A 15,436-nucleotide genomic window follows, 5' to 3' on the forward strand; every position below is an offset into this window, starting at 1 on the left:
CACTCTTGCTATACACAAGTCGGAGCTATTGGGTTATACTTAGATGCACCTTTATGCTGGTTAGCAATTTTTGAATATTAGGTCATGATGGCCAATTACTGTTATTTATGCTTTGAAAAGAGACTTCCAGGGGAGGCTAGTGGCTGAACTAATAATATCTAACAATCGAAGAATCATTGGATTCCAGACTCACTTCAAATAAGATGCCAACGTATCAGGAATACATATGGACAAGGCACACAATCTTTTCCAGTTTCAGAAGTGCTATTTCTGGTATTACTAAGCAGAAACAGAAGCATAACTATACTAGAGGTGAATTCCTTGCAAACTTTCCTCCTGGGGAGGGTAAATAAAAATGTGAAGTTGGGAGGAAAATACCAAATTCCTGCACTAAGGCAATGAAAACACAGAACCAGTATTTATGATACCACAGTGGTGTAGATGCTATAGTGATATCACCACAGTACATATATGTAGCACCTGCTACAAATCAGTATTGCTTCCAGTTGAAACGTTAGCTGGCTTTAATCAGAAATATAGGAACAGCTGCCATTGAATATTTTCCAGGAAAATGGTGTAACTGTATTTAAAATGTGAGCTCCTCAAGAGGGTTGCACCGTATCTGTATAGAAAGGGTGTAGTCCATTGTGAGTGCTACTGGGTATAAGCAATAAACAAATATCATCACACACAGAGTGAGAAGAGGAACATTAAAAATATTGATTTTAGACTAGGCACCATACAATAACAATACAATGAAATGCAGCAAAGAGTCCTGTGGCACCTTATAGACTAACAGACGTATTGGAGCATGAGCTTTCATGGATGAATACCGACTTCGTCCAACGAAGTGGGTATTCACCCATGAAAGCTCATGCTCCAATACGTCTGTTAGTCTATAAGGTGCCACAGGACTCTTTGCTGCTTTTACAGATCCAGACTAGCACGGCTACTCCTGTGATACAATACAATGAAATGAATGTATTTAGTTATTCTAAAAACTACATTAAAAAATATTGTGGTTGCAAAGTCAAGCACTCAATGAAATGCCAGAACTAAAGTTGCCCTTGCAACAATATTCAGGCCCCTTGCACGTGTGGCTTTCATATACACCACACAGGACTTCAGTGAAGGAGGAAGAAATAGGCTCCTTCTCCCTTAGGTATCAGCCCAGTGCCTTAAACACAAGAGAACAGCCTCTCTCCTCTTACAACTTTCTGCCTCATTCACTGTCCATTGTGTGCACTAAATGAGGCAGGGATCCAGTAGGAAAAAAGAGGCTTGCTGCACCACAACGGCAGTGGAGATGGAACATACCGCCGTATCAGCTGTGTCGAGCACTGATTAAAGTGTTGTCCTGGCTACCAGTTCTCCTTTGTTGAAGATGGCTCTCAATTGATCTCTGTGAGATTCTGGAAGCTGTTCAATAAAGGAATTGAGTTTTGAGTAGTTGATAGTCATATTTTGCCATTAAGGCCTGGTAATTTGTGATGTGGAATTGAAGCGTGGCGGAAGAATAAGCTTTTCTCCCAAATAGGTCGAGGTGTTTCCAAACCCTATTATAAAGGGTGGATTTCAGATGTTGTCGACCTCTGGAGTTTACCACTTCCTCAATTATCGAATTAGGGGGTGGATGGGAGAAAATAAATTGTATCCTTCACTAGTACATAATATTTCTTATCAGTCTGGTTACAGGTTGGCTGGGCCGATGCAGACGTTCGCGATATAGTTTTGTCTGGGTCCAAGAGAGCCTTGTTGATGGGAAGAGCTACTCTTGAGGAGGAAGAGGAGTGGAGAATGTCCAGCAATTTATGGTGTGATTTTGTAACCTCCTGTAGTGGAAACTGCAGTGTGTTTGCCACTTTCTGAGCTAGGTCTTGAAAAAGTTTAAAGTCATCCGCTAATGATGGTGGAGGGGACATCACTGCCTCATCTGGTAAGGAAGATGAGATGTTAGTCTGAGGCATAACCTCTTCCTCAGTGTTGACTTTCTTTTCTTCCTTCATCTCTTCAGGAGGCTCTGGATACAGAGGCAGAGAGAGGGTGCATCATAGGTTCTTGGTGGGCCATACTAGAACGTCGGGAGGCATGATGTCTATATGCCTGCCATGGATCCCAATAATGCCATTGATATGGTGGGAAGGGTCCCAGTGGTTGGTACCATGCTTGACCATCCCAGGGAGGCTGAGGGTCAGATTGACGGTGTGGCGAGGGAGGTCCAGATTGGTAATGGGCACAATAAGGTACTGAAAGGAGTGATGGGAGACTACCTCCTCCTGCTCATTATCTGACTCCCCACTGGAGACTGGGGCTGCACAGCCTGATGTCAAAGGGGAATCTGGAGCTCAAGGCAAACTTGGTACCGGGACCTTGGTACTGAGTAGAAGAAACTCAGGAACATGAGACACTGTGAGGTCTCTCGAGTATCTGAAGTCTTGTGATGTCATAGATACCAGTACCAGTGGTGGTTGTTAATGCCAGGACAATTGTATTGATGGAGTTGGTGATGTAGTTTGGTTAAACGATCCAACTGTGTTTGAAATACGTTGACAGTACTGACGTCATCGTCTGCACCAATGGAATCTTCCCCAAGGCAAGGTCTTTGCCTCGCCCAGTCAGTACTGATGTTTCATTGCTTGTGGCCATTGGGTCCCTTAGGCAGTCCAATGTGCTCATTGAGACGGCTTCAGTGCCATCAGTACCAATGATACTGAACAAGTTGGTGATCTTTTTGGGCTGGTTCAGGGTTTGCTCTGAGGACTCTCTTTTTAGAAGCCTTATGTGAATGGCTGATTGTTGCCTTTTTAGGCTCACTTCCTTTGGACATAGAGGGCTGTGGTGAATCTTAAGGTGGGTCTGAAGGCAGTTGGAGAGCTGCTTCCATTAGAAGACAGTTAAAGCCTCAGCTCTCTGTCCTTTTGGGACCATGGTTTCAACTGTGGCATAAACCACACTTCTGGGGAACCTCCAGGAGGCAACGGACACAATGCAAATGTCCGTTCATCACCAAGATGGCTTCTTTGCAGTTGAGATACCTTTCAAAGCCTGGTGAACTGGGCATACCCTGTCCTGGGATGGTCCACGGACAAGGGAAAGAGGAAGAGGTGAATAAAAATTGAAATTAAAATTAAAAACATTCTTTAAATTTTTTTTTAAAGGAACAAAAGGAAAAACTCAAAGCAAAACTAAGTAATAGTCAGAAAGGAAACTAAAAGGAATGATGAACAGGTATTTAGAGAGTTGTTAATCTGATAGACAGCTAAAAGTTCTGTCTGTGGCCACGGGCAGTTGAGAAGGAACTGAGGAGGGTTTACCCAGGCAATGCTGGCTAGACTTGTGGCAGAGCACAAGGAGGGGGACAGCTCATGTTCAGGCCGAACTGGCATTGCTACCAAGTTCTCTGATCAGCAGCGGAGGGATGCAAAAACACCTACAGTGGAGCACCCATAGGGACACAACTTGAGGAAGAATTAGTTATTTTTGGGTGCCCAATTTGTGACACCCTCCAGGGACCTGATTTTCAGGTGTTAGGTGCTCAGCACTTTCTGTTTCAAGCTGGGCAGCCAAAAATCACAGTTGCTTTTGACAGTCTTGGGCCGATGTTTCTACAACCCAAAAAACTGTGACACCCAAAACCTTACTTTTAACCTTGTTTTCTAGCATCAGCTCAGCATTACGTAGCTAACATGATGGCCTGATAACAGTTTTGTTGTTCAGTGAATTATGGTCACACTGATCATATCTTGCATAGTTTTCTTCCAAATCCTTGTCTGTTACAGTATCAAGTTATGACTACAAAGCAAGATTACTTCAGTGAATGGATATAGTAAAAAAGCACCCTCAATATCTATGCTTATGTTCAGAGTGAACCTCTCAGCTCCCTCAAACACTTTATGACACCTTTCCAATTAATCTCTCACACAAACCTGGCTGTTCTGCCTGCTTCTCAAACCTCTTCTTTTCTTCTCTCATTTTGTCCTCTGGATTAACAGGATTCCCAGAGTCATCTCGAGGGATTATCTTCCCATGGAAAGGGCACTGAGGGAAGGAAAAAATGACACGAGTTAGAAAATAAACATTTCTATGTAATCTCATGTTGCTAGTAGTCAATTCTTGGAATTAAATTATACACTTTGTACTGGCATATTGGACTGGATTATTAGCACCTCTTATGAGGTGCTGAGAGCCCTAAATTGCCACTGAAACCATAAACAGACTTCAGTGGGAGTTAAAGGCACTCACAGCCTCACAGGATTGAGCCCTTAATGAAATGAACTCCGAGTACAACAGCAATAAATAATAGGCCTTTTAACAGACAGAATGCTGCCCTGTCATCTCTGGAACCAGGGTTTTAATTCTGTATTTGTATTTTTAAAGCTAAATCCCTGAACATGTAGGAATTCCATTTTAAATATTTCAACCCATTCACACCCTTTAATAATGGCAAACACAGTATGTAATAGTCAAGCAAAATGTTTAATGTTAAGGAAACATTGTTCAAATTTATCCAATAATTTAAGTTTTATAAAATTATGCTTTTATAAAAAAACTAATCTCTCATAAAAGCCCATCTCTTTGCTGTCCCCTCAACAATAAGGATTATAATGTTTTGAAAAAGCCACTAATATCAAACACACTCCTGCACTGAATGAGGAGAAGGAAGAACCACCCAGCAAACAACTACTGGGCGCTGTTTCCTTGTCAGATGCTCAGATACTACAGTATGTGCAGCAGAAATAGCTCTTGATTTTTTTTTAAATTACAGTAGCTAAACTTTTCCATACCACAAACATTTAACATACATTCCTATTAAACAAATATTCCCTGCAATGTTTTGGAACTCAAATATAACATTTTTGAAATGAAACCCTGCAACTGTAACAGAGTAGAAATTACCACAAAAAAAGTGAAATCAGTCTATTTTCATTATCCAAATGGACAGAAATGTAAAACAGCAAACAAACAGCAGAAAGTGTGAAAAGTAAATTTTAAAACCCAATTTCCATTTTTTAATATAATGTAAGCTTTTATTTATAGCAAAGATAAGGAAACCTTGCATTAAATATTTGATTTTTAAACTAAGTGCCCTATAAATAAAAATACTTCCCCCAATTGCTAAAGTAGACACTTATTTGTGATTTATGACATTGGACCCAGAGACATTCATCATAAATGAAGTCATATTGTTGCAACTTTGTAGACACAAGTAGATGGAGCAATGCCGAATATACTTAAAAGCTCATTTCAAAACATCATTTACAATTTTCTCTTAGAACAATGTGCTTCCCATGTGCAAGATAAAGATGCCTAGCTGAGCTAACCAAGTGGAGATTTCTTTGAACATGAATTTTCACTCACTTTAGCCTTGTTTGCAATGAGATGTAAACTCCTGAACAAATATTTTCATGAGACCTTTCTCTGTATGGCATATTCTAGAAATTATGATATTAAGTGCGCACCTTAACCCTATCTTGTCTTTCACATAGTCTCCCATCAGGCATAGGCGCTCGACATTTATGTTTCACCGGTTCAAACTTGCCAGAAAAAGTTATGCATCTACTTTTCAACATTTCGGCTACTTCTTTGTTTTCCACTTCTTCCTCCATTTCATTGGGTGCCCAAAATCGATGTTGAGAAGAAAATCTGGCAAAATAAAGAACAAAGGTATACCTTTTTGCCCATAAACGAAGTTCTGTACTTACTGTGAACCTATACAACCCCAAGGGAATCAGCTGGCTAAGAATTGGGCTAAGTAGGCAGAAGAGCACTTAAAAAAACACATGTATATTAGTCTTTAACAACAACTTCTCTCAGAAAAAAATTAAGTTTTTACAAGCTGGTAGGCTGTTAAAATTTTCCCTCCTTGTACACACAGAGATATATTAATGAATTATAATAATCTAGGGCTCTACAACTAGTGATAACTGCTATGTTGTGTAGACATTCTTAAAATGTTGTGGAAGCTTGACTGACTGGTGTCCTTCATTTCCAAACAACTGGTCTTCCCCAATTTCCCATTTAATATTATCACCTTACACCCAGTGGCGGATTAGCCACTAGGCCAATGGGGCCCGTGCCCAGGGGCCCCGGCCAATTGGGGGCACTCCTGCACCCTGACTCTGCTCCCTGGCAGGAGCGCTGGAGGGATGAGGGGAACTGCAGGAAGAAGGGGTGGGGAGGGGCCCCCAGTTGCTCTGGCTCACGGCCCCATAAACCCCTAGTCTGCCTCTGCCCACCGTTGTAATTTCAGTTGCGACTTGGCTTTAGAAGTCAAGGTGGGCCAAAAACTGCTTAAAATAAATAAATGCCATGGTCAACACTAACCTTATCTCGATAACCTTACTGTGTAGCAGATGAGGTAAAATAAAGTAAGACAAACAGTTAAGCTACTGTTCAGTGTATGCTCTCAGGCTTTTTCGTTTTGCTCTTTATTAGCAGCAAAGGAGCAGGGTCTGGAGTGACGATAGACTGCAGTATACTGTAGACTATGGAACAGAGCCAACTATCAACTGAACTTTGTAGCAATTTTTCTTCTACGTTCAATAGCTAACTCTTCTTTTTGACCTTGTTATGAGCTAACAAGTATTTACAGGAAGTTTCTTCAGGAAATTAAAAGCAATATACTGAAAACTTATTTTAAAACTAGAGAGATCTCATGAAAAATAGTCATTGTATGAAAAGCAGAACTATTTCCAGGCCAAAAAAACCCCAACAACCCCCACCCCAAAACCCCTTTATTACCCTGGAGCAAAGGCAGTAAACATCTATTACTTAAGGAGAGGGAGGATCTATGTGCTGAATGATGTAGTATTCTCAAAAAACACAAAATATTAGAAAGACCGGAAAAAGAGTTTTAAGGCAATGTCTTAAAAAGACAGAAATATGCAGATCAGTTAGGGTGACCAGATAGCAAGTGTGAAAAATCAGGATAGGAAAATTGGGGGATGGTGGGTGCGTGTAATAGGAGCCCATATAAAAAAAGTCCCAAATATTGGGACTGTCCCTATAAAATCAGGACATCTTGTCACCCTAAGTTCAGTGATCCCAAAGAACCTTCATTCTGCTCACAACTCTCATATCCATCGCACCTTGCACACAAGATGGAAATATTTGAATGAAGGAGGTCTTGATAAGGAATTTATGTACATATTGGGCAGCCAAGGACATTTTACATCCACTTTATTTGTGCACTTGTAGTCACCTCCACGTGGTTCTCTCCTTCCCAATCACTCCCATAACTGGCCTCCGCGTGGCTCTGTCTCCCTCCATCCTATTCCTCCCACTCATGTGGTTCTCTGTCTGTCACTCCCCAGCAATGAAGCCCTCTGCACTTTGTAGACTCCATATAGTCTAATATATGAGGAAGACACTTTTATTTATAACTAAGGTCTCAATTCAGAAAGACACTTATGCATGTGCTTAAGTCTCACTGAAGTCAATGTGCTTAAGTGTTTTTTGAACTGGGCCCCAAATGAGTCATCCCTAATAAATATTAGAACAAATTTGGAGGACTTGAAGTTGATCTCATACCAGCTTTCAACTTCGTTGGTTACAGTGGAGTTACTACTTACACTAGCATAAGTGAGATTAGAATTAGGCTCAGCATTTCTAGGCTAAAAATTATTTTACAGTTGTGGTGAAACTTAATTTTTAAATCTTCCTATTTTACAAACTCCTCATAAGAATTGCCTCATATGATTCAGAAACTGGCATATAACAATTGGATTCATTTAATTGTGGCAATATTAGGGGGATGAATCCAAATCAGTTTTATAATGCAAGACTAGCTTCAACATTCACTGTAGTAAGACTTGGAGGAGAGGAAGGTGATCAGAAACAGTCAATATGGATTCACCAAGGACAAGTCATGCCTGACCAACCTGGTTGCTTTCTACGATGAGATAACTGGCTCTGTGGATATGGGGAAAGCGGAAGACGTGATATATCTTGACTTTAGCAAAACTTTTGATACAGTCTCCCACAGTATTCTTGCCAGCAAGTTAAAGAAGTATGGATTGAATAAATGGACTGTGAGGTGGATAGAAAGCTGGCTAGATCATGGGGATCAATGGGTAGTGATTAACAGCTAGATTCTAGTTGGCAGCCGGTATCAAGCGGAGTGCCCCAGGGTCGGTTCTGGGGCTGGTTTTGTTCAACATCTTCATTAATGATCTGGATGATGGGATGGATTGCACCCTTAGCAAGTTCGCAATGACACTAAACCTCACGGGAGAGGTAGATATGCTGGAGGGTCCAGGCTGATCTAGAAAAATTGGAGGATTGGGCCAAAAGAAATCTGATGAGGTTCAACAAGGAGAACTGCAGAGTCCTGCACTTAGGATGGAAGAATCCCATGCACTGGGGACTGACCGGCTAAGCAGCAGTTCTGCAGGAAAGGACCTGGGGATTACAGTGGCCGAGAAGCTGGATATGAGTCAACAGCATGCCCTTGTTGCCAAGAAGGCTAACAGTATATTGGGCTGCATTAGTAGGAGCACTGCCAGCTGATTAAGGGAAGTGATTATTTCCTTCTATTTGGCACTAATGAGGCCACATCTGGAGTAATGCGTCCAGTTTTGGGCTCCCCACAACAGAAAGGACGTGGACAAATTGGAGAGAGTCCAGTGGAGGGCAACAAAACTGATTAGAGGGCTGGGGCATATGACTTATGAGGAGAGGCTGAGGGAACTGGGCTTATTTAGTCTGCAGAAGAGAAGAGTGTGGGAGGGGGAATTTTATAGCAGCCTTCAACTACCTGAAGGGGGGTTCCAAAGAGGATGGAGCTAGGCTGTTCTCAGTGATCACAGATGACAGAACAAGGAGCAATGGTCTCAAGTTGCAGTGGGGGAGGTCTAGTTTTGATATTAGGAAAAACTATTTCACTAGGAGGGTGGTGAAGCGCGAATGTGTTACCTAGAGAAGTGGTGGAATCTTCATCCTTAGAGGTTTTTAAGTCCCAGCTTGACAAAGCCCTGGCTGGGATGATTTAGTTGGGGTTGGTCCTGCTTTTAGCAGGGGGTTGGACTACATGACCTCCTGAGGTCTCTTCCAACCCGAATCTTCTATGATTCTATGTGTCTCGTAATTTACAATGACAAAAATGTCTTTATACTCTCACTGTTCAAAAACCATTCCAAGAAAAGACCCTTTACAATATATAAATATTTTAGTGAAACTCTTGAAAAAGAAAGTATTTTTTAGCTTTTCAAATGATGTAGTGGGGCTGTAAAGTGATGGATAATAAAATATAGTAAGTTTGATTAATTCTGCTGTGCTTGATTTTTTTTTTAATTCCCTAAAATAGGACTCATTTCATGCTCTGTATCAACAGTTTTATAAAGGCACAATGAAGTGACAGGATCCCTAAAAAAGGCATACTAATATTTTAGATTGCTACACACAAAGTAGCCTTACATAAACCTGCAGCAAAATTCTAATGCCCCCTGGTGGTCTGATTTTTTCCCTAAAATTATCAAATATTTGTATTCATGCTAGAGTAAAGAGGTACTCATGATATGCATATGGTCCAACTTTTCCGTATACGAGAGACAGCCTCATTTGATATTTTAACTTGACCCCTCCAAAAAAGATCTGTATCCAGTATTTTTCAATGTAATAAAACTGTTGTTTTCCTCTTTGTAGATTTCCTTAAGATGCCTGGTACATTTTAGGGAGTTGAGCTTAAATAATGGACTGACGTCTGCATAGCCATAAGCACTTCCATTTACTATGCCCTTATAAACTATTCCCCCCGCAACTCTTTCACAACTATATTTGCAGGCAAGTGAGAAAAGAACAAAGGAATATTGAAAATTAGGGTTATTTTGTTTAGCTGCATGTTCCCTATGCAGTACATGAAGGTGGTGGATTTCCAATTTTTTTTTATTTTTGGTTGTGTATAACTTTGTAGGATAGAAGTCCTTTAATGGACCACCTGGATGCTCAATTCCAATTGACCATCGTCTCTGCAAATGCTTGGTTACATGAATAACTAATATTAGGAGAATGTTAAAGAGACAAGATGAAAATAAACTCACCTCAGTGCAAAGGGGGCGGCCACTTGGCTATGTCCACTCCCATCCTATTTTTAGTTGTGCTCTTTACTTCCTCTTTTTTTATTTTATTTTTTTTATTTTTTAGGGAGCTCAACTTTAAAATTATTAATAGCAAATCTCTCCTCACTGCCTGCAGGCCCTTCTGCCCCCACTTCTCAAGGTTACTTGGCAGTTTTGGTTCTGTCTGCCTGTGTTTTTGCTACCCTTCCAATTTTGATGTTGCCAGCAAGATTGATCATAGTTAGATTTATATGACAAACAATTAAATGTATTAGAAGAACCAGGCCTCAGTCTAACAAAGCATTTAAGCATGTTAATAGTCCCATTAACTTCACTGGGATCGCTCATTTGCATGAAATTTAGCACCCAGTTACTTAAGAGCTTATTTTGGATTGCAGCCGTCATTTCCTATGCAATCTAAAGGGAACTCTTCTTGAAAATGGATGCATGTAACTAGTGAAATTTTCTAAGGCAGTGGGGATCACCGGTGGAATGAAAATAGGCACATTGACTACCTGGAAGAAAAATCGGTTACTCACCTTCTCGTAAGTGTTGTTCTTCGAGATGTGTTGTTCACGTCCATTCCAATCAGGTGTGCAGGCGCGCACGTGCATGGTAGTCGGAAGATTTTTCCCCTAGCAACATCCATTGGATCAGCCTGGGAGCCCCCTGGAGTTGCACCTTCATGGCGCTGAATATAGAGCCCTCTTGACCCACCACCTCCTCAGTTCCTTCTTGCCAGCTACTCCGACAGAGGGGTAGGAGGGTGGGTATTGGAATGGACATGAACACCACATCTCGAAGAACAAAAGTTATGAGAAGGCGAGTAACCATTTTTTCTTCGAGTGCTTGTTCATGTCGATTCCAATCAGGTGACTTACAAGCCCAAGGTTAGGTGGTGGGGTCAGAGTCTTCCACTGATTGGAGCGCTGCTCGTCCGAAGACTGCATCATCTCTGGCCTGCTGGGTTATCACATAGGACATGGCTCTGCAGATTTCCTGAGTGGGAACTGAGTCAGGAACACTGTTGATGAAGCCTGCACTCTGGTGGACTGCCCTGCGATTGGAGGGGTGGGAATCCCTGCCAGGTTGTAGCACTCATGAATACAGGACGCTAACCATGATGAGATGCATTGTGATGATACCGGCAGACCTTTCATTCTGTCCGCCACTGCTACGAATAACTGGACCGATTTTCTGAATGGTTTCATTCTCTCGATGTAAAAGGCTAGTGCCCTGTCGTTATCCAGAGAGTGGAGTCTCAGTTCCCTGCCGCTGGAATGAGGCTTAAGGTAGAACACCGGGAGGAAAATGTCCTGGTTAATGTGAAACTGCGATGCAACCTTTGGGGGGAAAGCAGGAGGAGGCCTGAGCTGAATCTTGTCCTTATAAAACAGGGTGTAGGGAGGCTCGGACATTAGGGCCCTGAGCTCAGACACCCTTCTGGCCAAGGTTATCGCTACCAGGAATGCCACCTGGTAAAAAAGGTAGAGCAGGGAGCATGTCACCAATGGCTCAAATGGTGGTCCCATGAGCCTAAAGAGGACCAGGTTGAGGTTCCAAGGTGGGAATAGGCTGACAGCTGTGAGGGTCCAGTCTGTCGAGTCCTTTTAAAAATTGGCTGACCATAGGGTTAGCAAACACCGAGCAGACCCCTGCGCCTGGATGGAAGGTCGATATGGCGGCTAAGTGAACTCTTATTGAAGATAATGAAAGCCCCTGCTGGTTCAGATGGAGGAGATTAGTCCAGAATGAGTGGCAATGAGGCTAGCGACAGGGACGAATGGTGCTGCACCAACCAGATTGAACATCTCTTCCACTTGGCAAGGTAGGGTGGCTCTCGTAGAGGGTTTCCCGCTGCCAAGGAGGACTTGTCTAACCTGGTCTGAACTGGAAAGCTTCATCAGGTTCAACAATGGAGCTTCCACGCTGTGAGGTGAAGCAACTCGAGGTTCGGATGTTGAAGATGATCTTGATCTTGTGTCATAAGGTCCGGGAAGAGTGGAAGGGTGACCAGGGCCTCCACGGACATGTCTTGGAGAGATGTGTGCCAGTGCTGACGGGGTCAAGCTGGTGCTATCAATGTGACTTGAGCTCGTTCCCTCCAGATCTTGCAGAGTACCTGCGGTATGGGTGGAAATGCTGTGACGAGGCAGTTCTGGCGGGAACCAACTGAGAGTGCCAATTCAGGACCAATTGCTCAAACAGGGCAGTCACAGCCCAAGGCTGGGGTTTTTCCACCTCTAAGGCAAACCAAACCAGCCAGACAAAAATGACTTCGGTTTCACCCCACTGGCTAACCACAAGTCACACAAGCAATTTCCTTAGACACTCCAGTCTCCCAGTATCACCACCAGTCCCACTCGTCCTGGGGATGAATGGTTATAAAAACCAACACCCAAATAAAAGAAAAAGGTTCTCTCGATCCCAAAGAATCAAGCCCCAGACCCAGGTCAATATACACATCAGATCTTACCCACAAATCACGCTGTTGCCAATCCTTTAGAATCTAAAATCTAAAGGTTTATTCATAAAGGGAAAAAAGTAGAGATGAGAGCTAGAATTGGTTAAATGAAAACAATTACATACAGTAATGGCAAAGTTCTTAGTTCAGGCTTGTAGCAGTGATGGAATAAACTGCAGGTTCAAATCAAGTCTCTGGAGTACATCCCCCGCTGGGATGGGTCATCAGTCCCTTGTGTAAGAGCTTCAGTTTGTAGCAAAGTCCCCCCAGAGGTAAGAAGCAGGATTGAAGACCAGATGGAGATGAGGCATCAGCCTTATATAGGCTTTTCCAGGTGTAAGAACCACTTTGTCCTTACTGTGGAAAATTACAGCAAAATGGAGTCTGGAGTCACATGGGCCAGTCCCTGCATACTTTGCTGAGTCACAAGGCGTCTGCCTTCTCTCCATGGGTCAATTGTGTAGCTGATGGTCCTTAATGGGACATCAAGCAGGCTAGGCAGAGCTAACACCAACTTGTCTGGGATGTTTCCCAGAAGGACAGCATAAGTTTGAAGTACAGACAGTACAGAGCCAATACTTATAACTTCAACTACAAAATGATACATACATACAGACAGCATAATCATAACCAGCAACCCATAACCTGGTCTTTGACACCTTATATGACCCCCTTTACCTAAGATTTGATGCCACTACAGGACCTTGGTTGCAAATCATGTTCTATATGGTCCCAGTTTATATCAATAACGTCACAAATGCGTAAAGGAGATGGCCTCCCCATGGAAGGAGGAACGCTTCTGCTCTGGAGCCCAGGCTGTGATTCTGGAAGGAGCAGAATTGCTGGCACTTCCTGTTGTGTTACACAGCGAATATGTCTATCTGGGGAAAGCCTCACCTCTGGAAGATTGAGAATGCAATGTCCGGGCGAAGGGACCACTCGTTGGCATGAAACAACCTGCTGAGGTGGTCCCCCAGCTCATTCTGTACCCCAGGAAGGTACGACACTTGCAGGTGTATTGAATGTTCCACACAGAAGTCCCACAGCATGAGGGCTTCTTGGCACAGGGGAGAGGCGCATGCACCCCCATTTGCTGATATACAACATTGTTGTTGTATTGTCTGTCAGAACTGATACACAATGTCCCGTTAAGTGTACACGGAAGGTCTGACATGCTAGGCACATTGCTCTCAGCTCTCTGATGTTGATGTGGAGAGCCAGGTCTGCCTGACACCAGAGACCTTGAGTCCTGTGGTCTCCCAGATGAGCTCCCCAGCCTAAGCCTGATGCGCCCATCACTAGCGAGAGAGACGGCTGTGCACACCTCCTTAGGGTCGAGCCACCAGATGAGGGAGTTGATGACCGGGCAAGGCAGGGTCACGAACCTGTCCAAGCTGTCCCGGGCTGGGCGATATACACTGATGTGAGCCACGACTGAAGAGGGAGAAGCCTGAGTCTGGCATGCCGCACCATGTAGGTACAGGCACCGTGTGTCCGAGAAGCTTCAGGCAGTTTCTTGCTGTGGTGGTGGTAAACTGTCTTATGCCTTGAATTATATCTGTCAGGGCCTGAAACTATGCTTCTGGCAGGTATGCCCCGGCTTGGGTCAAGTCCAGTATTGCCCCATATAAACTCTATCCTCTGGATGGGGGACAGAGTTGATTTTGCTTCGTTTAGAAGGAAACTCAGGTTGTCGAAGGTGGCTCTGATGAATCTGACCTGAGCTTCCACTTCGGTCCTGGAGCGGCTCTTGATCAGCCAGTCATTGAGGTACGCAAACACCTGTACCTGGTGCCTGCGCAAAAACGCGGCGACGACTGCCATGCACTTGGTGAAGACTCGAGATGCTGCTGACAGGCCAAATGGAAGGACTTTAAGCTGGTAGTGGGTACCGTTCACCACAAACCTTAGGTACCTTCCTTTGGGGCTGAATGATTGCGATATGGAAATACGCGTCCTTCAAGTCGAGGGCAGCATACCAGCCTGCTGGATCCAGTGATGGGATGATTGAGGCCAAAGAGACCATGCAGAACTTGAGTTTCTTCACAAACTTGCTGAGTTCTCACAGGTCCAAGATGGGCCTGAGGCCGCCTTTGACTTTCGATATAAGGAAATACTGGGAGTAAAAGCCCTCGCCTCTGTGCTCCCGAGGAACCTCCTCCACTGCCCCTAGAGATAGGAGCAACTGCACCTCCTGGATAAGGAGCTGCTCGTGAGAAGTATCCCTGAAGAGGGATGGAAGGGCGGGAGAGCACAGAACTGGATGGAGTATCCTCTCTCTACTGTGTGGCGCACCCAACAGTCTGAGGTGATACAGGACCATGCACGGTAGAAAGGGGATAGTTGGGACGAGAAGGTACAGTGGGGTGAATCCAGCTGGGGATCTGGTGCGCTGTCCTCAAACGCACCTTCAAAAGGCCTGTTTCGGCCAAGAGGGTGGTTTAGATTGCCCAGAGCCCTGGCATGAGGATGGATGCAGCCTCCTTCTGCCATTCTTGTTCCTCCTCCGGGAGCTGTCCTGACGGTTCTGCGGCTGGTAGAACCATGGAGGAGGTTGCAGCCTAAATGTTTATGCTGTGTAGCGAGAGTATGGAGGCCAAACAATTTGAGTGTGGCTCTCGAATCCTTTAGGCTATGCAGCCTTTTATGTGTCTTTTTGGAAAATAGAGTCGAACCCTCAAAGGGGCAGTCCTGAATAGTTTGTTGGACCTCGTATGGCAAGCCCAAGACTTGGAGCCAGGAGCCCCTCCTCATAGCTATGCCTGTGGCCATGACTTGAGTAGCTGCATCCGCTAAATCCAGTGCGGCTTGTAGCGAAGCCCTAGAAATGAGCTTCCGTTCCTCCACGACAGCCGAAAACTCGGCGCAGGAGTCCTGCGGCAACAGCTCCACAAATTTAGCCATTGCCCCAAACGTG

General features: G+C 43.9%; 1 protein-coding gene across 2 annotated transcripts in view; it reads right to left on the reverse strand.

Moving 5' to 3' along the window:
- UVSSA (UV stimulated scaffold protein A) overlaps positions 1–15,436 on the reverse strand; it is a 98,746-nt gene that overhangs the window by 13,059 nt on the left and 70,251 nt on the right. For both annotated transcript variants that reach the window (XM_039540725.1, XM_039540726.1), the window contains 2 exons: positions 5,460–5,643; positions 3,927–4,038 (listed from right to left, as the gene is read on the reverse strand). In XM_039540725.1, the coding sequence (XP_039396659.1) occupies positions 3,927–4,038; positions 5,460–5,643 (296 nt within the window). The remainder of the gene's footprint in view (positions 1–3,926; positions 4,039–5,459; positions 5,644–15,436) is intronic.

Source organism: Mauremys reevesii, linkage group 5 (genome assembly GCF_016161935.1).
Source record: "Mauremys reevesii isolate NIE-2019 linkage group 5, ASM1616193v1, whole genome shotgun sequence".
Lineage (NCBI taxonomy): Eukaryota > Metazoa > Chordata > Testudines > Geoemydidae > Mauremys > Mauremys reevesii.